Source organism: Stylophora pistillata, chromosome 12 (assembly GCF_964205215.1).
Source record: "Stylophora pistillata chromosome 12, jaStyPist1.2, whole genome shotgun sequence".
Lineage (NCBI taxonomy): Eukaryota > Metazoa > Cnidaria > Anthozoa > Scleractinia > Pocilloporidae > Stylophora > Stylophora pistillata.
Genome location: NC_142530.1, coordinates 2,267,501 through 2,293,874, shown reverse-complemented (window position 1 = coordinate 2,293,874; position 26,374 = coordinate 2,267,501). Strand labels below are relative to the sequence as shown.

General features: G+C 38.6%; 2 protein-coding genes and 2 long non-coding RNA genes across 4 annotated transcripts in view; 2 read left to right on the top strand and 2 right to left on the bottom strand.

Moving 5' to 3' along the window:
* The window catches only part of LOC148718387 (uncharacterized), a 31,570-nt gene extending 13,753 nt beyond the window's left edge, over positions 1-17,817 (bottom strand). Inside the window, exons 1-2 of the mRNA XM_088741666.1 lie at positions 17,730-17,817; positions 1,420-1,492 (exon numbers count right to left, since the gene is read on the bottom strand). The gene's annotated coding sequence lies outside the window, so the exon portion shown is untranslated. The remainder of the gene's footprint in view (positions 1-1,419; positions 1,493-17,729) is intronic.
* Positions 8,340-24,010, bottom strand: LOC148718385 (uncharacterized). Its single transcript, XM_088741667.1, has 3 exons — positions 23,949-24,010; positions 21,602-21,674; positions 8,340-15,176 (listed from the first exon to the last, which is right to left on the bottom strand). Exon 3 carries the CDS (start codon positions 15,150-15,152, stop codon positions 11,808-11,810), a length of 3,345 nt encoding a protein of 1,114 aa, XP_088597793.1. The 5' UTR covers positions 15,153-15,176; positions 21,602-21,674; positions 23,949-24,010; the 3' UTR covers positions 8,340-11,807.
* LOC148718386 (uncharacterized) lies at positions 19,277-21,322 on the top strand. Its single transcript, XR_015994197.1, has 2 exons — positions 19,277-20,446; positions 21,065-21,322. It is a non-coding gene; the product is annotated as an uncharacterized LOC148718386 (long non-coding RNA).
* Positions 24,011-24,475: 465 nt separating the features above from the next.
* Positions 24,476-26,374, top strand: part of LOC148718384 (uncharacterized) — a 2,293-nt gene continuing 394 nt past the window's right edge. Inside the window, exons 1-2 of the long non-coding RNA XR_015994198.1 lie at positions 24,476-24,602; positions 25,499-25,586. This is a non-coding gene — a long non-coding RNA (uncharacterized LOC148718384). The remainder of the gene's footprint in view (positions 24,603-25,498; positions 25,587-26,374) is intronic.

Below are 26,374 nucleotides of genomic sequence, written 5' to 3'. Positions count from 1 at the left end.
CACATTCCTCATACAACACACCTGGTCGGCATACTTCGGACAATATCGACCACAACCTTCCCAAACAAGTGAAAATGTGTGAAAAGCAGACTTTCGTGTTCTCGATTTGACGTCACATTATCCGCTAGAGCCATTCCTCTTTAAACTCGGTCGTGGGGCAAGATGGCGGCCGATTTTCCGTATTTTGACTAGGCACAGAAAATTTAAGATTTAAGCAAATTAAAAAATTTTTGCACAGAAACACTCAAAAAAATAAGCTTATTTCGTTAAGCGAAAAAAAATTTTTGGGTTTAGGTGCACTTTAATCTTTTTATAATACCGCGCTATTCTGCATTAAAAATGCAGTAAGAATATGAAGGGACTTCATATTTCATGGACCATGGACCCAGTCGAAAGACTCAGCCTACCACGAGTCTCCTATGGCTAAGTGGTAAAGCACTTGAAGTACTGTTTGGGGCTGCGTCGGTGGGAGTAACGAAATAATTTGGATATATCATGCAACAAAGTTGAAATGGTAGTAACACTAGCTTGAAGTGCTAGTCGGAATTTGGAAGGTTTGACTCCTTCAGGAAGCACTCAGAGTTCCATTTCTCCGAGTTTCTCAACCTTGTCACTGAAATATTTTAGCGTCGCTCAAAATTTAATTTGGTAATACTGAAACACCTCTTTCTTACTGGGACAAGAACAGTAACACTAGCTTTCAACATTGAAAAGGAATAAAAAACATGGTATGGGAACGTAACTGCAGTTGAAAAAGAGATGTAGATCAAAATAGCTTCTGGAGTGCTTACAGTACAGATGAAACACAAAATTAAAGCGATATTTTAGATGGCTGAGTTGTTCAACACAATATTTGTTATTCTTACTTTTCTTTCATGAGAGGAGGCTTCCACAATGCAAGAACCACCACATATTTACAAGGACCCGAGTGAAAGTCTCATCATCACCCGAAAGCGAAAGCTTTGAGAGGGAAAATTCCCTTCTGTTTTTCCGATGGCAACTGATCAATATCCAGCTACTTGGGTATGGATGAACGAGTTTTTGACCAAAATATAGTGGGCCCAAGAGCGGTTGTGAAAATATCTTTTGTTTTTGTGCATTTTTAATTTACATGGGTCAAATAAAAATGCTAAACATTAACTTGTTTATAAAAATACAAAAATAGAGCAAAAACCTGACACTTATTTCTGTGTTGTGTGGAAATGCGGAAATATTCTCCACATTGTTCTCTAAACATTTCCTAAGGTGCTGACAAGGAGAATTTTTCAACAATCAAGAGTTTCTTTAGTCGGTGATCATTTCTGTTATTTGGTGCCTGGCCCTTAATGAAACCCCTGAGAAATGCTAAACCAATCGTAAATATTCTAAACAACGATAACTGCCAGGAAAGAGGTTATAAAATGATTTCATCATTGTTACCTAAAATAACTCCTTGTGCTCCCCTGTAGTAGCTAGGAGTCAGTGTTCTGAACCGTTCCTGTCCTGCTGTGTCCTGAAAAAAAAAAAAAAAAAAAAATTGATGTTATACCATTAAAATACTTATTAATTATCAGAAGTAATCCAATAGTACAGTTGAACTTTGATTATCTGGAGTTACCGATCACCTGGACTTACTTCTCTGGTCCCATTTTGAGAATTAATATTTACTCACATTTGAAATCTGCAACAATTTTTTTTCCATCAAACACAGCAAATATATGAAACTTCTGTTAGAACTGAATTGGATCTGCCTCCTGAAGCAGTTGAATGTTTTAGGAAGTGTTTAATACAGCAAAAAAAAAACAAAACAAAACAATGGACATTATTCCATTTATACTGCTGAAAGGAATGATAGAATTAGTGACGCCCACAAGCTGTAGCAGCTTGAAACAAGCTAATTTACATGAGCATATATGGTCAATGTACATACATACATACCTACATATACTTTATTTAATCTCGAATTTGAAGTAGCTAAAAGATAAGCTAGTATCTTCGAGTTACAAGTATAATTCTAAATACTACTAAAATGTAAAATTGCAACATTCTAAAATTTAACTATGAGAAAGAGTCATACTGAAGAATCTTGAGCTTGAAATCAGAAAAGTCACATGTTCTAATAGAGTCCGGAATAGAGTTACATAGTTTTAAAGCCATATATGAAAAGGAGTGAAAACCATATGTAGTAGTTTTTGTAAACGGTAGAGACAAAATAGATTATAGGATACAGACAGGAAACTAAAGATATTTCTTTAGATAGCCTGGATAGCAGTTAAAAAACAAGCTCTTGTACAATATAATTAAGAAAGTCTGAAGGTGTCTTTTGTACAGAGATTTGGAGTTAACTTTGCGAAGTAGAGAGTCATAGGGAGAATTATAATCCTGCAAGATAAATCTAAGAATTCGCTTGTTTAAAGTATCTATCTTCTCAGTATTACATGCACCACAAAAGTGCCATACAGACGAACAATAGTTAAAATGTGGCATAATAAAAGCCTTATACAATCTTAGCAGAGTATCTTTAGAGATAAGTTTACAAAATCTTAGCATTACATTGAACTGGCCATTTATCTTCTTGAAAATAGTTGATATATAATTATCAAAACACAAACTGTTGTCAATATTTATTCCAAATATATTGATCCAAAGAACCTTTTAATGGAAAAGAGAAGGAGTGGCCTGTTTTTCCCAAGACTATAGCCTGGGCCTGGTGTTTTGTCTCATTTACAATCATTCCGTTGCTGCGATACCACTTATTTGCAACTCTCACTTCCCGACAAATACAACAAACCTTAGTTTGTTGATTAACTTTTAAATTAACTTTTTGTTCATACTTTAGGGAAATGTTAACAAGAAAACACAATCATGAGAGAATGTGTTTCATTTCTTGCATAATATAAATCTAATTAATGATGAATGTCTAGTTTTATAACATAGTGCGTGCGCTAGTCCTATCTAACTCCTATTGCGTCAACATGAACAAAATCTTTATGTATGCACGGCCGTGCTCAATAAAATGACGTGTGCAGTTTTAAAATAGCTGCAAAATTTCCGTCATGTGAATTCCTTAAGTTAAAGTTTCGGAAAGCGATATCAGTAAATGGAAGACCAACCAAACTTTTCTTTGGCTTTCGACCTTCCCGCAAGTAGTCAAGCCAATAGGCACAACGAAAGTTAAACGAAACACAACAGGCCTGTTTCCCGATTTATCGGAACAGGAGCTGGAGAAGATTTTAGCTGAAAGACATTCAACAAGAACTAAGAAGACTACAAATTGGTCTGTGGCAACTTTTAAAGGCAAACGTCTCTGTTGATGACGTTTTTTGGTTACATTTGTTAACTCTACCGAAAACCATTTAATTACAAAATCAACAAAACAAATTACGGAGACGTCAACATTTTCGGGCAACTTTCATTTCAAAAAACATTACAAAAATGTCATTCAGCACCCAAATTGTTTTGTATGTTATAAAAGAATTGTTTCATGCTTTTAGCTGTGCATTTATCGAGTTATAGATGCACTTGGGAAGTTTGGAGAGCACTCAAGAAGCTAGAGTTGCTCGAGGCGCAGCCTCGAGCAACTCTTACGCTTCTCTCGTGCTCTTCAAACTCCCCGTGTGCATCCATAACTCGATATAAGCATGAAACAATTCTGAAATAGTCTTGGCTCATTTATATCCATATAATTTTGTGATTATCCGGACTATTAAACCCATTAACTGCTAATTGATAACACAACAGGTTATGCTGTTGATCAGATACCAAGGTATTTACCTTATTATAACTTATTTTCCAGAGACTAGATTTGCACAATTTAAGAAAATTTGCGAAATTAAAGTCCTGCGAAAAGAAGGTGCTGCAAAAATTAAAGAAGCGAAATTTAGAGACCTTTATAAAATCCTTTATTTAAGCTTTCCCTCTGCTAGGAGTTAACATACAAGTAGGATGGCTCAAATTTCAGTTCAATGTGTACCCTATTCCTCATCATCTGACTCATCTTGCTTGTTTCAGCCCTTTTAAAAGATGTTACTAAGTTGCTGATATTGTCGAACATTTCAGCCAGTCTTTTATTGCATTTGAGGTTTCTATTCCGTTATGATTAAATAAAATACAGAAATGGAAGTTTAAAAAACCAGCACCAGTTGCTTGATTTGCAAAATTTAATTACCTTGAAAAACAGTGATTCATCAAAATTGTGAATTTTAAGTTCCACGAAATATTTTATTCCAAATACACCAAATTAAAGTCGTGTGAAAATAATTGATAATAAGGTGGTTGGTAGTGTTTTCCAAGGTTTAAGGAACTGAGCCTAAACATTACTTAGAAGCTAGCCATACAGCATACTGAAAAAGGTGAAAGCATGAACAGATCAATATGTTTATATATCTTACGTGCAGGTTACAAAGCACACGAGTGGAAAACGAAATTTGTTTTTTAATTTGTAAATCAACAGAAATATGACCCTTGACAGAGAAACAGAACAGTGGGGATCTGTTTTATCAAATGTCCATTTGTCCAATAAAACATGTAATTAACACCTGCTAATTAAATCTCCCAAAAGCAGACATTAACCATTGTTTTCTTTTGTCTGCTAATGGAAATATGGGAAATCATAGGTGGAGAGCTCTACTGACTGACATTCTATTTTTCAATTCGCAAAGGTCTCTGCTTACCAGAGAGTTAATTGCATAGTGTAACTACAGCCATGGAAAGAATAGAAAGGATCAAATGATTCCTATCCCCTAAAAAGAAATGACAAAGGTGCAAAAACTTCTCTATCTTGTAATTAACCCCCTGCATCCTAACATTAGTATGCATATTCTCCAAACTGTTCTCTAAGGGGCTGACAAGGAGAATTTGTTTTACAATCAAGCATGTCTTCAGTTTGTGATCATTTCTGTTCTTCTCATAGTCTTGATGTTTGGTTCAGAAGTGATAATGTTAGGAGAAACTAGATGTCAATAACTCTTAAAAGGTTAAAACGGTTGAGGCATTGAAATGATAAATGAATGGCCGCTAGTGTTTTCTTTTTTTTTTTTTATCAACACCTCTGTGAAATATCCTACGAGGCAGGGTACAAAAAAGCTAGCCAAAATACAAACCTATATGAAACCACAGCATTTTGATTGTTTCAAAATTATTCCATTTTGTTCATTTATGAATATCATGTAGTCTTATATCTTTAACTTTTACCTATAGTGGCTCCAATATCAAGATCAAATGTGTCATCAGTGAATCTTAGAAGCAAGCTGTGATTAGAAGTAGACAGCATTTAAATAAAGAAGTTTACAATGACGATGAGCACACACTGATTAACTCAGTTGTGTGCCGGGTTGAGATCGACAGTGATTTGTCACATAATAGACGACAGCAAAACAATCACGCATTGTAACCACGCATTGTAACCACGCATTGATGTACAGTTTTGAAGATGCGAATATAATTCGATTTACAATGATCCTCTGTTATGACACTCGTTCGTTGGTTCGTTGGTTCGGAGTCAATGGCTTCCGAAATATGTAGCAACGGTTTGAATGACATTACTTGGATTTTCCAACGCCGCTTTCTCCAATAATCAAGATCTTCAGTGTGGTAAGAACATCGTTGTCCATTTTTCGAACAAAAGTTGACTCTTTGAACCAGCTATATACAGATTGCTTTATTGCTGAATTCGGCCAATATTTGAGCTGATTCAGTTCATTTCGTCATGACCATATTTTTATTTCATAGACACGTCTTCACATTTAGGAAAAAGACCGCTGACAATTATAAGAGCCACAAAGGATCATGGGAGGTCCGTAGTTTGCTGAATAGGCGCAATAATAATTCTGCTTCTATTAATTTTATCTTGTGATAAAAAGATGAATAAAATGGATCAAATTGATCAAATATATTCGATTTTTTATTCGTTTCCCTACCTTGGGAATAAGAATAAGAATCAGAAGAACCGACTTCTCTTAGCAAACCATTTTGAATATGATCAAAAATAAGACACAAACAGCAGTGATAAACATATTGAACTTGCACATTTTGATTATGTAACGGTTGAAGTTTAAAACAGCAATGTATATATATAACTAAGGTGAGGGGACTGGAACCAAGATTAAGCAAAAAAACTTAACACCAAACAATAACACTAGAGCAGATTAATAAAGCAACAGCTTTTCACTTCCGACGTCCACGTTGAAAGCTGGCTCAAGTTCTTGAATAAGTAAGGACTCCTTTATTTTACAATAGTAGTCTGAATATATATTTTTTCCTGACCCACAGTGGAAGGGAAAGAAAGAAACATTGAATGCAACACGAGCGTCGTAGCACTGAAACCATAGCAACCTCAACGGCCAATCAAAACAAAGCAAAGTAACACAAGGAGCCGTTTATGACTTAAGTTAACCCTTTTACTCCCATGACCTCGTTAGAAATTCTCCTCACTGTCTGCTATATAGTTCGAGTGATGTTGCTTTGGAGAATTTTGAATTGGATCAACGAATTCTCCCCTAGTTGATATTTTTTTCATTCTCAGTCGTCACTTGTCTGCTTGATATTGTATTGACTTTGTAAGGAGAATTTCTGTCTTGGTCACTCATGGGAGTTAGAGAGTTAAAAGGAAGGAAACTACTTGAGTACAGTGGGGTAAGTTTTCTGGACCAATCATAGAGTGAAGTCAAGCAAAACCATTGCAGTCTTGGATTACGCTGGACATTCAATAATTGCTCTTGATAGAAAACTTGAGAAAGAAAGGTCCCCTGAAATCCGTCGTGATGATGTTTCTCCAACTTCAACCATGAAATCAAACTGGCCAAACCTTTCTTTTGATAGACATGCATCCCCTCAAATGATATTCCTTCAAGCAGCCTCGTTTCTGGGGTACTCTTGGAAGGGGAGGGAAAAAGGAATTGAGTAATCAGGGCGTCAGAATTACGTATAAGGTAAAGTCTGTTTACGAGCCTCGTGGCCCATTAGGCCGGTACTTAACTCCGGTTTCTGTAGCATGAAGCGACTAGGAGTATTTTTACTCCCCCCTGGATGGGATGCCAGTCCATCGCAGGGTTACCCCCAGCATTAAATTGCCGGTAGCCATTTATACACCTGTGTGAAGAGAGGTACTGTGAGAGTAAAGTGCATTGGCTAAGAACACAACACAATACGTATGATGCACGATCCTCGCAGTAGATAGCGCTATTTAAGCAATAGCGAAAATCAGACCTGAAAAAAATCAGGCCTGTACGGGATTCGAACCACTGACCTCTGCGATACTAGTGCAGCGCTCTACTGCGAGGATCGTGCATCATACGTATCTAATACCGCAGTTCAAATATATGAACTTCATATATTTCATTGTATCTGAACACAACACAATGTCCCGGCCGGGGCTCGAACCCGGACCACTCGATCCGGATTCAAACGCACCAACCATGAGGCCACCGTGCCTCCACCAGAATTACTTGTAGGGCATTGGAATTTATAGCAGGTTTACAACGAGCATCTTTTTTGAGTGAGAAAATGAAAAAAGAGAGATTTGGCACTCATGGGAGGGTAAACTCCATATACGGCCCATGCAAAGGGCTCTGCTCATATGGAGGTGGGTTGGGAGGGGAGGGGGTGAGGGGGAAGAGGGGTTGAGGGGGAAGAGGGGTCGAGGGGGAAGAGGGGTTGAGGGGGAAGAGGGGTTGAGGGGGAAGAGGGGTTGAGGGGGAAGAGGGGTTGAGGGGGAAGAGGGGTTGAGGGGGAAGAGGGGTTGAGGGGAAAGAGGGGTTAAGGGGGAAGAGGGGTTGAGGGGGAAGAGGGGTTGGGAGAAGAGAGGTTGAGGGGGAAGAGGGTTTGAGGGGGAAGAGGGTTTGAGGGGGAAGAGGGTTTGAGGGGGAAGAGGGGTTGAGGGCGAAGAGGGGTTGAGTTGGGAAGAGGGGTTGAGGGGGAAGAGGGGTTGAGGGGGAAGAGGGGTTGAGGGGAAAGAGAGGTTGAGGGGTTGAGGGGGAAGAGGGGTTGAGGGGGAAGAGGGGTTGAGGGGAAAGAGGGCTACTTTCCCGACAGCACGAAGTGTTCCGTACCATTTTCTACAGAGAGAAATTCGGCGGAAATTGAAACCAAAGACTCGGCCTGCTACTCCCAAGGAGAGGTAGCGCTAGCAATGGTATCTAGTATTTTGTATTTTCTTTTTCCCGACTCGTCTCAAATCGTCTTCAGAGCGAAGGCAATTGACGCGAGCAGTATGGAAGTGCGAAGTGTGGCGTGTAGGGAGAAAGCAAAATAAAGTCTCGTCCACTTTCTTTCACCCCATTTAAGTACCGCGCACACTGCGGAAACGACCGACGACGAGTCCGCCATTGTCAGGTTCCAGCGTCCAAAGGCCATTTTCAGTGTGAAAAACAAAGACCAAGGTATATGGAAATTTATTTTAAATTGTGGTCTTTACTTTGGTGGGCGAGACCAGTCTTGTTTAGGTACAATGAGAAATCGCATTAGGTGAAATTTTTATGAAGCTATGTTTGCGTAACTGGAAATGCGCTGGAGCTAGCTCGGAAAATGATATAGAAAAAATGAAAAAGTTAGACATTATTAAATGAAATAAATTAGTAAGTAAATAACAACTTTATTTACAGAGGGTAACACATAACAGTTAAAAACTGACGAACCAGTAAGTTAAAAGTTAAAAACTATTTACACTTATAGGATAATAATAATAATAATAATAATAATAATAATAATGATAAAAAACCCTGGATAAAATCTGGATATGCACAACTAAAAACTAAGCCAAGAGTTCTTGGATAAAACATATTTTCGAACAGAAGATTTAAAAGAGCCAATGGAGTCTTTCTTGCGAATGTCTAAAGGTATGCTGTTCCGTAGTTTTGCTCCACTGGCCTGAAAAGTTCGCCCCCCTTCCGTTTTTCTATTATAGGAGGGGTACACTAAGTTATATTTTCCTTTGCGACTGGTTCTGGTGTTTCGGTCTGAGTTTCTCGTTAAAAGTTCTGTTAATAGCTCCGACAACTATTTTCACCTTTGATGCGCCTAAATATTAAACTAGTCCTTTTAAGGTTTAATTCTTTCTTAAGTGGCAGCCAATCGAGTCGTCTAAAAAGCATCTCGCTTCTTTCCCCGATATCAGCATCCAAGATTACTCGAGCTGCTCGCTTTTGCAGCTTGGATACGTGGTTAACGTTCTCCTCTGACGCAGTACACCATGCACATTATTGGCTTGATCAAGGCGTTGAAATATAGCTTACGCTCAGCTAGAGGCAGGTTACGCTTAATCTTCTTCAGCACCGCAATACGTAGTGACACTTTTTTACAAATGTCATCTATGTGTTCAGTAAAACTCACGTGATTGTCCAATTTTACTCCAAGTAGTTTCTGTGAAGTTATTTGCTCAATCTCGCAACCGTTGCATGATAGTTAAGATTCGTGTCTGGAGCTTTCTTTTTTAGTCGTTTGCCAGTTACTAGAAGAATGTTTGTTTTAGAGGCATTACGTACCATCTTGTTTTCAGAAGTCCAGTCTGCAATTTTGTTTATGTCCTTTTGGAGCCTCTGCTGAGATGCAGGTAGATCTGTGACTACAGCAGAAATACTTAACGTTGTGTCGTCTGCGTAGATGTCTACAGTTGACTTAGAGACTGAGTTTGGAGATCATTTAAAAAGATGATAAATAGCAGTGGTCCAGGACCGATCCTTGCGGAACACCGTGTGTGATCAGCCTTTATTCTTTATTCATCAATGACAACTGAGCTCCTTCTGCCCTTTAAGTAGTTCGTTAAGAGCATCAGTTCCCTAGATGTTATACCGTATGCCTCGAGCTTGGACAGAAGTATGTCATGGTCAATTAAGTCGAAGGCCTTCTTGTAATCCACAAATACGATCCCACTGACTTGGTCTTTACTATCCATGTCAGATAACAACTGATCCATCAGCCGAATGAGCGCTGTCTCCGTAGAGTAGGATCTTCGGAAACCTGACTGCAAGGTGTACAAGAAGTTGTTGTTTCTCATGTAGTTGTACAGGGCTTGGTGGATATGTTTCTCAAAAATTTTTGATAGTAAAGGGAATACTGAGATTGGACGATAAATGTTCTTCTCTTTACTTCCTTGCCCCTTGTAGATAGGCGTAACTTTGGCAGTTTTCCATGCAGACGGGAAATTTCCTGTATCAATGCAGTGGTTAATAAGCCGACTTAGTGGTAAGATGATTGCAGGGGCAGCTATTTCCATTATCCTAGCACCGAGATCGTCAGATCCCCCCGCCTTTTGGGATGGCACCAGTTTTAGCAACTCCGAGATATTTTTCGGTGTGATATGTGAATGATGAACTATGGTTTATTTACGATTTCTGCTGTGAGGTCCTTAATGTGCTTAAGAGGAACGCATGACGATGAATTTGGTGGTTTATTTCTTAGCAGTTCTAGGGGCTGCTTCACAAACTGCTTGTGTTTTAATGAGTTTGTGTTTACTTGCTCGTTTTGCATTTAGGAAATCAACATTAAAATCTCCTTAGAGAATCATTTCTTTGTTCAACAAATAGGCTTTTTCGATGTTTTTTGCAATGCTTGAGTCAACCTCAGACGTGGACGACAGGGGTCTATAGACACCAGCAATGAGCAATGAGCGCTTTGATTTAAAAGAGCATACTTCAAACCAGAGCATTTCGATTTCAGTTGTCATCAGATCTGGGCGACTTTTTGCTTGTAGTTTGTCATTCACATAAATCATTACTCCTCCCCGTTGCTTTCCAACTCTGTCCTTCCGGAATAAGTCATAACCATGTACTTGGTAAAACGAGTCGGGCTTTTTAGTGCTACAAAAGGTCTCGGTTAAGATTAGTACGTCAACTTTGTTTGCTGAATGCTTGTGGGCATTAAGCGACAACGAGTGTTGTTCAAACTTAGCGTCTGTTAGGTGTTGAATGTTTCATTGCCCAATCCTTATTCCTCTGCCTTGACCTCAAACTCGTAGGTCGATAGGACCAGGGTTCAAAGCAACATCATTCGAAGGGAGATCAAATTGGCAGCCAGCCTGATATTAAAGAAGCGCAGAGCACGTGTGAGCTTTAGAGCGGGCGCCATCTTGAAGGATTCTTTCGCGCTAGATTTCAAACTGCTTACGTTAGGATTTATCACCACTTGGTTTGTATCTTTAGCGATCACCAAAGCCTCCAAATTTTTCCAGATTCCAACGACTTGTTGACAGCTGCGCAGAAAGTAGATACGAAAAGAGGTATATCGTGAGAACGCCACCATCACACGACCGCATGGCTTTGAGAATTGGCAATTCAGTCTTGGGTTTCTTCATCTGCTTTGACCCCCAGCTTGACTTGCCGGGCATTTTGACAATGGAAAAATTTTAGACTCTGTTAGACCTACACTATTACCATCTACGGTTATTAGCTCTTAACATTCTACAACCATCTTCCTTCCTTAACGAGGGAGGGGTTATACGAACTCTTACATTGTCTTTTCACGTCGCTATGACGATGAGTTGTCACACCAATCCAGGAAATACCCTAAAAATTGGAATCTTGTTAGCTTGCGGAAATGATTTTTTTCGGAAAATTAGATCTCCAGTTTACTCAACCTAGACTGTACATAACGCAGGTTATTGCAACAAGTCGCAACCCTCACATTGTCAGATCCAAATTCTTTTGGATTAATGGCAACAAACCCTTACGCTTCTAATCGAAATTATGGTGCACAGGCCTCGAGTTATTGCTAGAGGCTGCGACCTCAATGTGTTCGGGTCAAAGCTTTTTCAGACAAATGGCCAGTGCACGATCATGATAATCTTTTGCCTGAGTCAGGTCACCCAGCTCTTGGTGTACAGAACCCAGTTTACATTAAGAAGTCGCGACGTCAACATGCTCAGATCCAAGCTTTTTCAGACGAATGGCCAGTGCACGATCATGATAATCTTTTGCCTGACTCAGGTCACCCAGCTCTTGGTGTACAGAACCCAGTTTACAGTAAGAAGTCGCGACGTCAACATGCTCAGATCCAAGCTTTTTCAGACGAATGGCCAGTGCACGATCATGATAATCTTTTGCCTGACTCAGGTCACCCAGCTCTTGGTGTACAGAACCCAGTTTACAGTAAGAAGTCGCGACGTCAACATGCTCAGATCCAAGCTTTTTCAGACGAATGGCCAGTGCACGATCATGATAATCTTTTGCCTGACTCAGGTCACCCAGCTCTTGGTGTACAGAACCCAGTTTACAGTAAGAAGTCGCGACGTCAACATGCTCAGATCCAAGCTTTTTCAGACGAATGGCCAGTGCACGATCATGATAATCTTTTGCCTGACTCAGGTCACCCAGCTCTTGGTGTACAGAACCCAGTTTACAGTAAGAAGTCGCGACGTCAACATGCTCAGATCCAAGCTTTTTCAGACGAATGGCCAGTGCACGATCATGATAATCTTTTGCCTGACTCAGGTCACCCAGCTTTTTGTGTACAGAACCCAGTTTACTGTAAGAAGTCGCGACGTCAACATGCTCAGATCCAAGCTTTTTCAGACGAATGGCCAGTGCACGATCATGATAATCTTTTGCCTGACTCAGGTCACCCAGCTCTTGGTGTACAGAACCCAGGTGACTGTAAGAAGCTGCGACGTCAACATGCTCAGATGCACGCTTTTTCAGACGAATGGCCAGTGCACGATCATGATAATCTTTTGCCTGACTCAGGTCACCCAGCCTTTTGTGTACAGAACCTAGTGTACTGTAAGAAGCTGCGACGTTAACATGCTCAGATCCAAGCTTTTTCAGACGAATGGCCAGTGCACGATCATGATAATCTTTTGCCTGACTCAGGTCACCCAGCTCTTGGTGTACAGAACCCAGTTTACAGTAAGAAGTCGCGACGTCAACATGCTCAGATCCAAGCTTTTTCAGACGAATGGCCAGTGCACGATCATGATAATCTTTTGCCTGGGTCATGTCACCCAGCCATTTGTGTACAGAACCCAGGTAACCGTAAGAAGTCGCGACGTGAACATGCTCAGATCCAAGCTTTTTCAGACGAATGGCTAGTGCACGATCATGATACCCTTTTGCCTGACTCAGGTCACCTAGCCTAGCGTGCACTTTTCCCATTTGGGAATATATAGATACAACGCCAAAGTCGGTGTCATGTTCTTCTACGTTGGATACATTCATTGCCATATTGATAAATCGTCTCGAAGTTTCGTATTCACAATGTTTATGGCACAACTTGCTCATTCTGAGGAGGTCTTTGGCATGGTCCTTTAAAAATTCGCTTCGGTGGACTTGAGACATGAACTTCTTAGAAAAATATCCCTCAAGTTCTGTGGCTAAATTTTTTAAATGAGGAACAACATGTCTGCTGTTTATTAAAGCATATAACTCATCGTTATCCTTTGATAGATATTTTTCTACAAAACGACTGAATGATCCAATCACTCCACTGACGACTTCGTTGTGCTTTTCCCCCGAATGAGCTGCAGCCACAGTTTTAATGCATTTATGTACGACCTGATGTACACGAATGTAAACGCCAGTTTCTTCTCTTTCCAACATCATGAGTGAGCACCTTTGTATCTTTGAACGAATCATCTCTTTGTCTTGAATTTCTTCATCTACACTTGTTATGAAATTTTCAATGATATTAAGACTTAATGGTTGTGGTGCACTCAGAGAAAGGAAATTAAAAGCGTGGTGAATAGCTTTGTTTGATACCCTGGCTGTTTCTACTGCCAGTGATGTTGCTTTAGTCATGGAGTTTGGATAGCTTGGGTTGACTTCAATAAGAAAGGTCTCCGTGGCATCTCTTTGGCCTGTTTCAAGTTTTGCAAGGTATTCTTTCCAACCAAAATTTGATGTCTGTCTAAGGTCTCTGACATAAGCGGCGGCGCTCGCCAGTGCAAGAGGCTGATGGTCTAACGCTTGGGCAACTTTGATTTCCATCTCTTTGTCCGAAATTCCTGAGAGATTTTGCAATAAACAACTGACGTCATCAAGATGCATTCCTCTGCTTACTGAGATGTGTTTATTGAAGGAGCTTGCTGGAGGAATTGACTCTCTGTCTTGAGTTGTGATGAGCAACTGGCCTCCTGCCCACGTCTCATTTTCAGCTTCGGGTAGATGGACATGCGTAAGTAATATACTCTTGACATTGTCGACTACAAGCAGCCACGACGTGTAAAGCCCAATCTTCGTTCCGATCAAAGATTTGAGATCTGTGATCTTATTTATTGTCAAATCTTCTGAATGAAGGGTGTTTGTCACTGAGTACTCGGGACACCTTAGATGCCGAGAAAAAGCCACGTACGATTCCAGTATAGTAGCTGGACTTTCACCATTAATCGTCATCACAAATGAGGTACTACATGGAAGATCGTTGACTTCTCCGTAGAATCGCTCTGCCACGAAGGCAGCCAGTTGAGACTTTCCACTTCCAGGATTCCCTGAGATGTAAAGGTAACTAAGTTTGTGTTGATTTGCTTTTTTAAGTTCTTTAAGCTCTTGTCTTATTTCAGCCACCTCTCGGTCGCGACTTGCCACGTCATGTGAAGGTTTGGGAGGGAGGACACAAAAGGGAGAGATATTTTTGTTTACCTGATCTTCAAGGACCTGTCGTTCTTCTTCCTTTTCCTGCAGTTCCTTCTCTTTTTCCTGAAGTTCTTTTTTAAAATCTTCCACCTTTCTCAAAATATTTCTCAGCTCCTCAGTGGGAAAACTTGTTTGATTTTTAATTTCTTTAATTTTTACCGTGGAAAGACCGAGCGCTTGAAATGCATTTTGAACTTTACCAATGATGTTTTGAAGCTGCAGGTCTGAAAGATTTCCTTCCGACATGTGCGCAAAATCTTCATTTCGAAACTTTCTAAGGGCATCGACATTTGATCTGACGACTGTGTTTGTACTGTGAATACAATCTGAGAAAAGAATGGCATAGAACAACATTGTACAATCCCAATCAGCTCTGTTTCCACCAATCATGGTTGTAAGGAGATGTGCATTTCTTGTTTGGTTCCGAGCAGATTCCTTGTTTTTAAAGTCCACTCCATTTCTAGCTAGATCTTTCCATTCCCCTGACGGTGTCGCACGGTAGAGATTGTCCCATTCTTGTTTGAAGATGATTCGCAGACCCTCGGTTAATAAATCAGTGACAACGTAACAAATCCTGTAGTAGTTGAGCTGTTCTTTGCTAAATTCCATCGCCATGACGATATTCACGTTTGATGAGGCCTTGGCAGAAACAAATTGTTTTTCATTAGCGAGTTTAATCAATTTTTTTCTCAGCCTCTGGAGTGGTTTTACTCAGATAGCATCCACCAATCACAGAATTGATTGCAATAACCATAGCAACAACCACTTACTCAAAGAAGAAATAAATGGGAAATCTCCAAAATTAAGGACTTTCTTATTTAATTTAGAAAATAACTCCAACGGAGATATTTTCTTAAATAAATGTGTTTCTTTTTCTCGGAAATTGTAATTTTTGTGATTAATAGGCCATTTCCGAATTACGTTTGGCCTCTTTTTCAAAACGAGGCCTAGTGCTCAACCATACGTATGAAAATGAGTTTAATTTGCATGTGAATAAAAAGTTATTACCATACGAAAGGATGAGCGCCAGGGCTCGCTTTGAAAAAGAGACTAAAGGCAATTCGGAAATGGGCTATTGGTAACAGGACCTCGTGTCGTCCAATATAGTCAGTAATCATACTCGTGATTGACAAATCGGACTCCGGCTTTGCGGTCTTCCAATTTTGTAATCACTCGTATGATTCCAGACCGAATTGGACCTATTACCACTATCTATTGGCTGTTTCAAGTCCAAACTGTCCGATTTCACTTGTCCAACTACCCGCAAGTGTTTGTAATTGGACAGCCCAAATCGCACAGTTAAGAACCCAATACAAACAAAAAAGCCATTAGCTATTAAAACTTAATATCCTACGCGATACCAACCAATCCAAATGAAAAAAAGAAAAAAAAAAAAAAAAAAAAAAAACCACCCAGTAAGTGAGTAAGTTGATAGGTCCACATTGGAAACAAATAACAACTGTCCAATGACTATTATTTTCAATTGTAAGAAGGGTATGTGCTCATCCCTGAGTTTATGCGCAGTTTGTTATTGACACAATTAATTGGTAATTGCAGAACACGTTGCGGTGTTGCGAGGCGATCTCGAATTTTGCAGTGTACTGTGTCCGTGTGGTCGACGTGACAAACATATTTACGCAGTTGTTTTCATTGTTCAGTGGACTTTTGTACAATTATCGATGACCCTCGTCAGCACTGAATCTAGCTTATTCGGATGGCAAAATTCCATTACAAGAGGATTAAAGCGGAGCTAAATCAACCGTATTGATAAAGTAACATACGATGTGCTTACTAGCGAGGGACCCATTTGAACTTGCGAGAAAACATCAGTAGTATAGTAATCGAGTTTATCTATAATCCCTGCAAATACGTAGCGTGGGTTTAATTTGTGCCAGAGAAGAACATTTTTATGGGTAAATCAGGTACGGGCTTTAAACATGTGACAGTATGGGTCAGTCAAATTTTCACGCGGTGATGCAGTAAGTTCAGGACTTTTTTCGCGGTGTCATCGCTATTATAAAAAAGTACAAGGTCAAGAAAACCGTCAATCATTCTGCTCCGTTTTACGGGTGCTTTGTTTAGTTGAAAAATAGCGGCAGAGTCAAGAACTTACACATCCTGCCAGACATTGAAAAGGTTTCGATTGCAGGTTGCCCAAACAATGGAAAGCGAAAGTATTCGAAGCGAAAATTCCCTTCTGTCTCCAGTGCATCGAATTACCTAGACAGGGCAGGTAGGGTGACTGTACCAAAACGTTCGTCCCTTACAGTAATTATTTGAAAGCTTAAAGTGGGGCACTTCCCGGCACCTATTTTCTAATAATGTAATACTTTCAACGTTTTCAATGTAGTACACTAGTACTGACTAGAATCTCCAAAACTTACCAAATTTCGGTGATGATTTTCTCGATGACAGGTTTCCGGCTCAAACAGTTGAAAGCGAAAGCATCCGCTGAGGGAAAATTCCCTTCTCTTGCTATGAATGCATCGGATTACCAGAAGGTCGTCTGGACAGGACAAATAAGTCGAACGTAGCGAAAATTTCGTCCCTTACTTTCATATTCATAAATTTTCCTTTTGAGAACTACTTTTCAGAAACTCTAAGGGTACGAAATGCGCGTTTCAGAGTGTCGCACGCATCATCAGATATGGTATTTAGAGAATACTTAGTCAACAATCGATCGCTAAAGTTAACTTGCTTCGATGCCTTCAGTTTGACTCTGTTTCAGAAAGTTTATCGCCCTTAAGAGTCTTTTAATTGGTAAATAGTGTCTTAACCAAAGTATATATAGGTTCTTCCCATTCCGTTTGTTCTTTTCAGCGCAAAAGACTTTCTTGTGATCAAACTATGCTTGTCAAATCACGAAGAGTAGACTAGAAATGGAATAGAAATAAAGTCTGCTCGAAGTGAGTAGCTTGAGATACACTCCGTGCTATTGAGTTACAAGTACAGCTGTGCGCTGTTATTATAACAAGGACTGACTGGTTTTTTAGGACTTTAACATTTTGTCCTAAGCCGCCGGAAACCAGTCAAATGAATTAAATTTGATTTCGTGGCTTGAAGGCACTGATTAAATGGTACTAAAAAATGAAGGACTCTGGAGTCTTCGAGCTTTTTCGAGATCAAAATTCAACTGAAAAATGCTTTAAGTTAAAATTAGAACAGATACGGCAAATAATGAATAATACCCACTGTTTCATGAGATTCTTCAATAATTCAGCACAGAGACATGGATTTCGCCCCAACAAGTTGTTTTGTCAAAATGATCATCCGCTGCGACATGAATGACAGATCGATACGTGACGCGTGCTGACCCCCAGACAAAACGAAATCACAGGGTCGCAATAAGGTACGTGGATTGCATAATGATATCAATTTTCATCTATATTTCGTGATCCATGTTCCAAAAATTTCGGATAATTTTGATCCTTGATCCCTAAAACTTCAATGATCTCGTCTGAAAAAATTGATCCAATCTCAGCCGTAGTGATCCCTATTTGCTGGCCATGTCGGAGAGGCTTAAGCGATGTGCTGGCCATGGCCATTCACATGGAAATTATTCTTAAAACTACATTTTTGTTTGTCTTTACGTCTGTCTATGTGTCCAAGTAGCTCTGGTGACCACGAACGTCATCTTCGACTAAAAATAATACCAAGAAGAAAAATAGTAATAAATGAAGAAACACAAAGAATGAGACTGCTTCAGTGGACTCCTCAATAACATGAATTAATGAAAGGAGCGAACCCGTTACACTTCATGCTACCATCACGCAACCGAATAGCTCCTGAGAAAAATTCCTCATCAAAAATCATTGAAAGCAGTTTTGAATACAGTTGGCATTCGACGATCTTTTTATGGCTCGAAATTTGGGTGCGCCACCTATAATGCAAGTTCAAAGCTGTCAGCGCTCTAATCAACAAAGGCCAAACCGAGCAAACGCCACCTCATTCGCAGTCGCTCTTGGGAAGGATTTGATGAAAGTGCCTTAAACCAAGGTAAGTCTGAAATGTTTTGACGCACTGCATCACACACCTCACAATCAGTACGATGACATCACAAAATGGGGACTGGTGAAAAGCGGAACGCAAATAAAATATCTGGCTGCAAGTTGCATGGATTTCCAATTTCTCCCTTGCTCTTCTTAAAACTCAGAGTATATTCAATCTGTTTGAAGAACAGGACAAATTTCAAAAGAATGGAAATATATATCTCTGTTTATTCACAACACAGCTCTAGTTTTCACTTTCCTCCTCTTGAGCGCATGGAAACGAGTTTGGTTTAATCTGTCGTGAAGTTGAGTGATATTGTTTAAGGTTATGAGTTTTAAAGTCAGCAAGTAATTTACTTTTCGATGCATGGATATGGAGTACATATTCGTCCATGTTGGAATTTGCAGGATGCCTGACATGCCTTTAAAAAGCTGTTAATAAGTGACCAGTCATTGTTGCGGGGGGTCCGGAGGATTTTGGGAGGTCATATGGTTCTCGGGGGGAACAGAAAGGGATCAGTTGTCGCTAACAGAGTATAAAGGAGTAGGGGACTTGAAAGGAAATTGATTGAAAACAAAAAAAATCATATTTCTTGCTGTAAATTAACTGCCAATGCGGAGGAATCAGAAGAATATCACAGAGCCTTATGGGGAATCACTTAACTTTTGTCCCGACACCACCGAAATCCTCCGACCGCCATACTCCCCATCCGAAGAAATAAAAAAAAAAATTGAATTAAAAAATTAAATCAAAACGAAAAAGACACTCCTTGGGGTGGCGCTTTTGAAAAAGACGCAGGGTTTGTTATGACGCATTGATGCTCAAGATAAGTGTTAATTGAGCGGATAATCTCTGTCGTCAGTGAAGACCACAAACTTTATTTGCACCGCAGACTAGGGAAACAACTCCACTTTCATCGCATGAACAACTTGCGTGATGTTTGCCGAGTGTCTGAAAGTGGAGTTTAACATACGAATACTGATCAAGAACTTCCGTCATGCGTTGACCTATGAAACCATGATAACATTTAATTGAAGACCTGCAATCTTGAATACCTGAGGCTTTCTCTTGTAAGCTTTCTTTTTTTTTGGCAAAGGGAAATACTCCGTAGCATGTGAATCGTCTTCAAAAACACGAGTAAACATTTTCTTTCAAAGAAACTGTCTACTTGCGAGGCAGGCTCAGTGATCCGGCCAAATAAAGGTCTGCACAGGTGATCCTGAGAAATGATACGCGCGACTTGTCCTAACACATTGGAAGTAGTAAGCCATATCACGACAGGAGCAAATATATTGCGGAGTGTATTTTACTACTATGATGAAATTAAGACCGATATGTCTTTGGTGAAAATTTTCAAGGCGTACTTTCACTGATAGTAGTTGTGAGCTTATCCTTTAGAAGTAGCGATAATATTTTTTGGCTCAACAGGTATAATCATGATATCTGTCAAACCGCAAACCGAAACAAAGGACACTAATTGTCAGAGGCTGGCCACCACATCCACGAGAATTTTTGCAAGCGTTGGACAGCCTTTTCTACCAATGACTATACGACTCATACGGCCTTTAATGTACATTTGTAACTCTCAGACTGTAAAGTTCACCGGTAATACTGTCGCATGGGTTGGCAGTTAACATATTTGAATTCAGCAAACGAATAAAATGAACAATCGGAGAAACAGCAAGAGAAGTGGAAGCAGTTATTAATGATGGTCCTCTCCTACAATTGTTTCCTCTTGACGAGAAGCGTTTCAACTCAGCAAAATGTTGTCATGATGATCGACTGCTTTGCGTTTGATGGTTAGCAGTCTAACAGAAACATCAAAACAACGAAACAATCCAATTAAGCCGGGCATGCCGAGCATTCTTTTAGTTAGAACGGACACACTGCAGAGCACTAAAGCGGGAGAGAAGTAAGAAGTGTGGATAAAGAAAGTAACTTATTTAGGTTGATTGTTTAATCTTTTTATAATACCGCGCTATTCTGCATTAAAAATGCAGTAAGAATATGAAGGGACTTCATATTTCATGGACCATGGACCCAGTCGAAAGACTCAGCCTACCACGAGTCTCCTATGGCTAAGTGGTAAAGCACTTGAAGTACTGTTTGGGGCTGCGTCGGTGGGAGTAACGAAATAATTTGGATATATCATGCAACAAAGTTGAAATGGTAGTAACACTAGCTTGAAGTACTAGTCGGAATTTGGAAGGTTTGACTCCTTCAGGAAGCACTCAGAGTTCCATTTCTCCGAGTTTCTCAACCTTGTCACTGAAATATTTTAGCGTCGCTCAAAATTTAATTTGGTAATACTGAAACACCTCTTTCTTACTGGGACAAGAACAGTAACACTAGCTTTCAACATTGAAAAGGAATCAAAAACATGGTATGGGAACGTAACTGCAGTTGAAAAAGAGATGTAGATCAAAATAGCTTCTGGAGTGCTTACAGTACAGATGAAACACAAAATTAAAGCGATATTTTAGATGGCTGAGTTGTTAAACACAATATTTGTTATTCTCACTTTTCTTTCATGAGAGGAGGCTTCCACAATGCAAGAACCACCACATATTTACAAGGACCCGAGTGAAAGTCTCATCATCACCCGAAAGCGAAAGCTTTGAGAGGGAAAATTCCCTTCTGTTTTTCCGATGGCAACTGATCAATATCCAGCTACTTGGGTATGGATGAACGAGTTTTTGACCAAAATATAGTGGGCCCAAGAGCGGTTGTGAAAATATCTTTTGTTTTTGTGCATTTTTAATTTACATGGGTCAAATAAAAATGCTAAACATTAACTTGTTTATAAAAATACAAAAATAGAGCAAAAACCTGACAGTTATTTCTGTGTTGTGTGGAAATGCGGAAATATTCTCCACATTGTTCTCTAAACATTTCCTAAGGTGCTGACAAGGAGAATTTTTCAACAATCAAGAGTTTCTTTATTCGGTGAACATTTCTGTTATTCGGTGCCTGGCCCTTAATGAAACACCTGAGAAATGCTAAACCAATCGTAAATATTCTAAACAATGATAACTGCCAGGAAAGAGGTTATAAAATCATTTCATCATTGTTACCTAAAATAACTCCTTGTGCTCCCCTGTAGTAGCTAGGAGTCAGTGTTCTGAACAGTTCCTGTCCTGCTGTGTCCTGAAAAAAAAAAAGAAAAAACAATTGATGTTATACCATTAAAATACTTATTAATTATCAGAAGTAATCCAATAGTACAGTTAAACTTTGATTATCTGGAGTTACCGATCACCTGGACTTACTTCTCTGGTCCCATTTTTATAATTAATAATTACTCACATTTGAAATCTGCAACAATTTTTTTTCCATCAAACACAGCAAATATATGAAACTTCTGTTAGAACTGAATTGGATCTGCCTCCTGAAGCAGTTGAATGTTTTAGGAAGTGTTTAATACAGCAAAAAAAAAAAAACAAAACAAAACAATGGACATTATTCCATTTATACAGCTTAAAGGAATGATAGAATTAGTGACGCCCACAAGCTGTAGCAGCTTGAAACAAGCTAATTTACATGAGGATATATGGTCAATGTACATACATACATACCTACATATACTTTATTTAATCTCGAATTTGGAGTAGCTAAAAGATAAGCTAGTGTCTTCGAGTTACAAGTATAATTCTAAATACTACTAAAATGTAAAAATCTAAAATTTAACTATGAGAAAGAGTCATACTGTAGAATCTTGAGCTTGAAATCAGAAAAGTCACACGTTCTAAAAGAGTCTGGAATAGAGTTCCATAGTTTTGAAGCCATATATGAAAAGGAGTGAAAACCATATGTAGTAGTTTTTGTAGACGGTAGAGACAAAATAGATTACAGGATACAGATCGGAAACTAAACATATTTCTTAGATAGCCTGGATAGCAGTTAAAAAACAAAGCTCATGTACAATATAATTAAGAAAGTCTGAAGGTGTCTTTTATACAGAGATTTGGAGTTAACTTTGCAAAGTAGAGAGTCATGGGGAGAATTATAATCCTGCAAGATAAATCTAAGAATTCGCTTGTTTAAAGTATCTATCTTCTCAGTATTACATGCACAACAAAAGTGCCATACAGATGAACAATAGTTAAAATGTGGCATAACAAAAGCCTTAGACAATCTTAGTAGAGTATCTTTAGAGATAAGTTTACAAAATCTTAGCATTACATTGAACTGGCCATTTATTCTCTTGAAAATAGTTGATATATAATTATCAAAACGCAACCTATTGTCAATATTTATTCCAAATATACTGATCCAAAGAACCTTTTAATGGAAAAGAGAAGGAGTGGCCTGTTTTTCCCAAGACTATAGCCTGGTGTTTTGTCTCATTTACAATCATTCCATTGCTGCGATACCACTTATTTACAACTCTCACTTCCCAACAAATAGAACAAACCTTAGTTAACTTTGTTGATTAGCTTTTAAATTAACTTTTTGTTCATACTTTAGGGAAATGTTAACAAGAAAACACAATCATGAGAGAATGTGTTTCATTTCTTGCATAATATAAATCTAATTAATGATGAATATCTAGTTTTATAACATAGTGCGTGCGTTAGTCCTATCTAACTCCTATTGCGTCAACATGAACAAAATCTTTATGTATGCACGGCCGTGCTCAATAAAATGACGTGTGCAGTTTTAAAATAGCTGCAAACTTTCCGTCATGTGAGTTCCTTAGTTAAAGTTTTGGAAAGCGATATCAGTAAATGGAAGACCAACCAAACTTTTCTTTGGCTTTCAACCTTCCCGCAAGTAGTCAAGCCAATAAGCACAACGAAAATTAAACGAAACACAACAGGCCTGTTTCCCGATTTATCGGAACAGGAGCTGGAGAAAATTTTAGCTGAAAGACATTCAACAAAAACTAAGAAGACTACAAATTTGTCTGTGGCGACTTTTAAAGGCAAACGTCTCTGTTGATGACGTTTTTTGGTTACATTTGTTAACTCTACTGAAAACCATTTAATTACAAAATCTACAAAACAAATTACGGAGACGCCAACATTTTCGGGCAACTTTCATTTCAAAAAACATTACAAAAACGTCATTCAGCACCCAAATTGTTTTGTATGTTATAAAAGAATTGTTTCATGCTTTTAGCTGTGCATATATCGAGTTATAGATGCACTTGGGAAGTTTGGAGAGCACTCAAGAAGCTAGAGTTGCTCTCGGCTGCGCCTCGAGCAACTCTTACGCTTCTCTCATGCTCTCCAAACTCCCTGCGTGCATCCATAACTTGATATACGCATGCTAAGCATGAAACAATTCTTAAATAGTCTTGGCTCATTTATATCCATATAATTTTGTGATTATCTGGACTATTAAACCCAGTCCCAAGGCTGTCACATAAAATTGTGAATTACAATTGTGTCCTTGTTGTTCACCAAGAGCAGTTCTTACCCAAATTGCTAGTTTAGCTTTATTTCCATCCACAGTCAAAGTTTTAACTTTGAAGTCAACACCAGTGTTCGAAAATTGAAAAAAAAAATTAAAGTGAAAAAAAACAAAAAGGAAAATGTTGTTGTCATTCCAGACCAGAATGATATAAACAATAATAATTTCCACAAAATAACAACCCTAAAATGGAGATCACATGTCATGCAATAACAGAAATAGATCCTAGCCCCTCAGAGTGACCAGTATTACATTTCTCCTTACAATATCACCCCTGAATCACACATTAAGGTCAGGAGAATAAAAGAAATGATCACCAATAACAGATGCTCTTGCTTGGAAAAGAAATTCTCCCTTTCAGCACCCTAGGAAATGTATAGAGAACAGTATGGAGAATATGCAAGGTGAAGGTTACCTGGAAAACAGTGGCTACATGATTTATAGGAAAATATGTTGACACATTAATTAAACATGGAGTGATTTCTTTCCATGGAAACAGTTGAGAATTTAGTTTTAATCAAAGTACATAGTACAGATGACATGGTGCTGTAATGTTTTAGGTTGGACAGCCTTATTTCAAGTTAGACAGCACTACATGTATAAACTCCATTAACTGCTAATTGATAACACAACAGGTTATGCTGTCGATCAGATACCGAGGTATTTAGCTTATTATAACTTATTTTTGCAACACTTGATTTTCATGATTTAAAAAAAATTTTCAAAATTAAAGTCCAGTGTAAAAAGGGTGCTGCGAAAATTGAAGAAGCAAATTTAGAGACCTTTATAAAGTCTTTTATTTAAGCTTTCCGTCTGCTAGGAGTTTACATGAGTAAGATGGCTCAAATTTCAGTTCAACGTACACCCTTATTCCTCATTATTGGACTCATCTTGCTTGTATCAACTCTTTTAAAAGATGTTGCTACATTGCTGATGTTGTCGACCATTTCAGCCAGTTGTTTATTGCATTTGAGGTTTCTATTCCGTTATGATTAAATAAAATACAGAAATGGAAGTTTAAAAAACGAGCACCAGTTACTTAATTCATGAAATTTGATTACCTTGAAAAACGGTGATTCATCAAAATTGCGATTTTTAAGTCCCGCGAAATATACATATTCCAAATATGCAAAATTAAAGTCGCGTGAAAATAATTGATAATAAGGTGGTTGGCAACGTTTTCCAAGGTTTACGGAACTGAGCCCTAAACATTACTTGGAAGCTGGCCATACTGCATACTGAAAAAGGTTTAGGTATGAATAGATGATATGGTTATATATCTTGTGTGCAGATTACAAAGCACAAGAGTGGAAAACGAAATTTGTTTTTAATTTGTAAATCAACAGGAGTATGACTCTTGACAGGGCAACAGAACAGTGGGGATCTGTTTTATCGAATCTCCATTTGTCCAATAAAACATAATTAACACCTGCTAATTAAATCTCCAAAAAGCAGACATCAACCCTTTTTTTTTTTATTGTGTCTGCTTATGGAAATATGGGAAATCATAGGTGGAGAGCTCTACTGACTGACATTTTATTTTTCAATTCCCAAAGGTCTCTGCTTACCAGAGAGTTGACTGCAAAGTGTAACTACAGCCATGGAAAGAATAGAAAGGATCAAATGATTCCTATCCCCTAAAAGGTAATGACGAAGGTGTAAAAACTTATCTATCTTCTAAATTCCAATTCAATCTGGAAACAGTGGACAAGAAGAGCCACCCAGTGGATGTCCATTGCTAAATTATTATTATTATTATTATTACTATTATTATTATTATCTTGTAATTTACCTTCTACACCCTAACACCAGTATGCATATTCTCCAAACTGTTCTCTAAACATTTCCTAAGGGGCTGACAAGGAGAATTTGCTTTACAATCAAGCACTTCTTCAGTTTGTGATCATTTCTGTTCTTCTCATAAACTTGATGTTTGGTTCAGCAGTGATAATGTTAGGAGAAACTAGATGTCAATAACTCTTAAAAGGTTAAAACGGTTGAGGCATTTTGAAATGATAGATGAATGGTCGCTAGTGTTTTCTTTATTTTTTTTTTATCAACACTTCTGTGAAGTAAGTATCCTGTGAGGCAGGGTACAAAAAAGCTAGCCAAAATACAAACCTACACGAAACCAGAGCATTTTGTTTGTTTCAAAATTATTCCTTTTTGTTCATTTATGAATGTCATGTAGCCTTATATCTTTAACTCTTACCTATAGTGGCTCCAATATCAAGATCAAATGTGTCATCAGTGAATCTTAGATGCAAGCTGTGATTAGAAGTCGACAGCATTTAAATAAAGAAGTTTACAATGACGATGAGCACACACTGATTAACTCAGTTGTGTGCCGGGTTGAGATCGACAGTGATTTGTCACATGAAAGACTACAGCAAAACAATCACGCATTGTAACCACGCATTGATGTACAATTT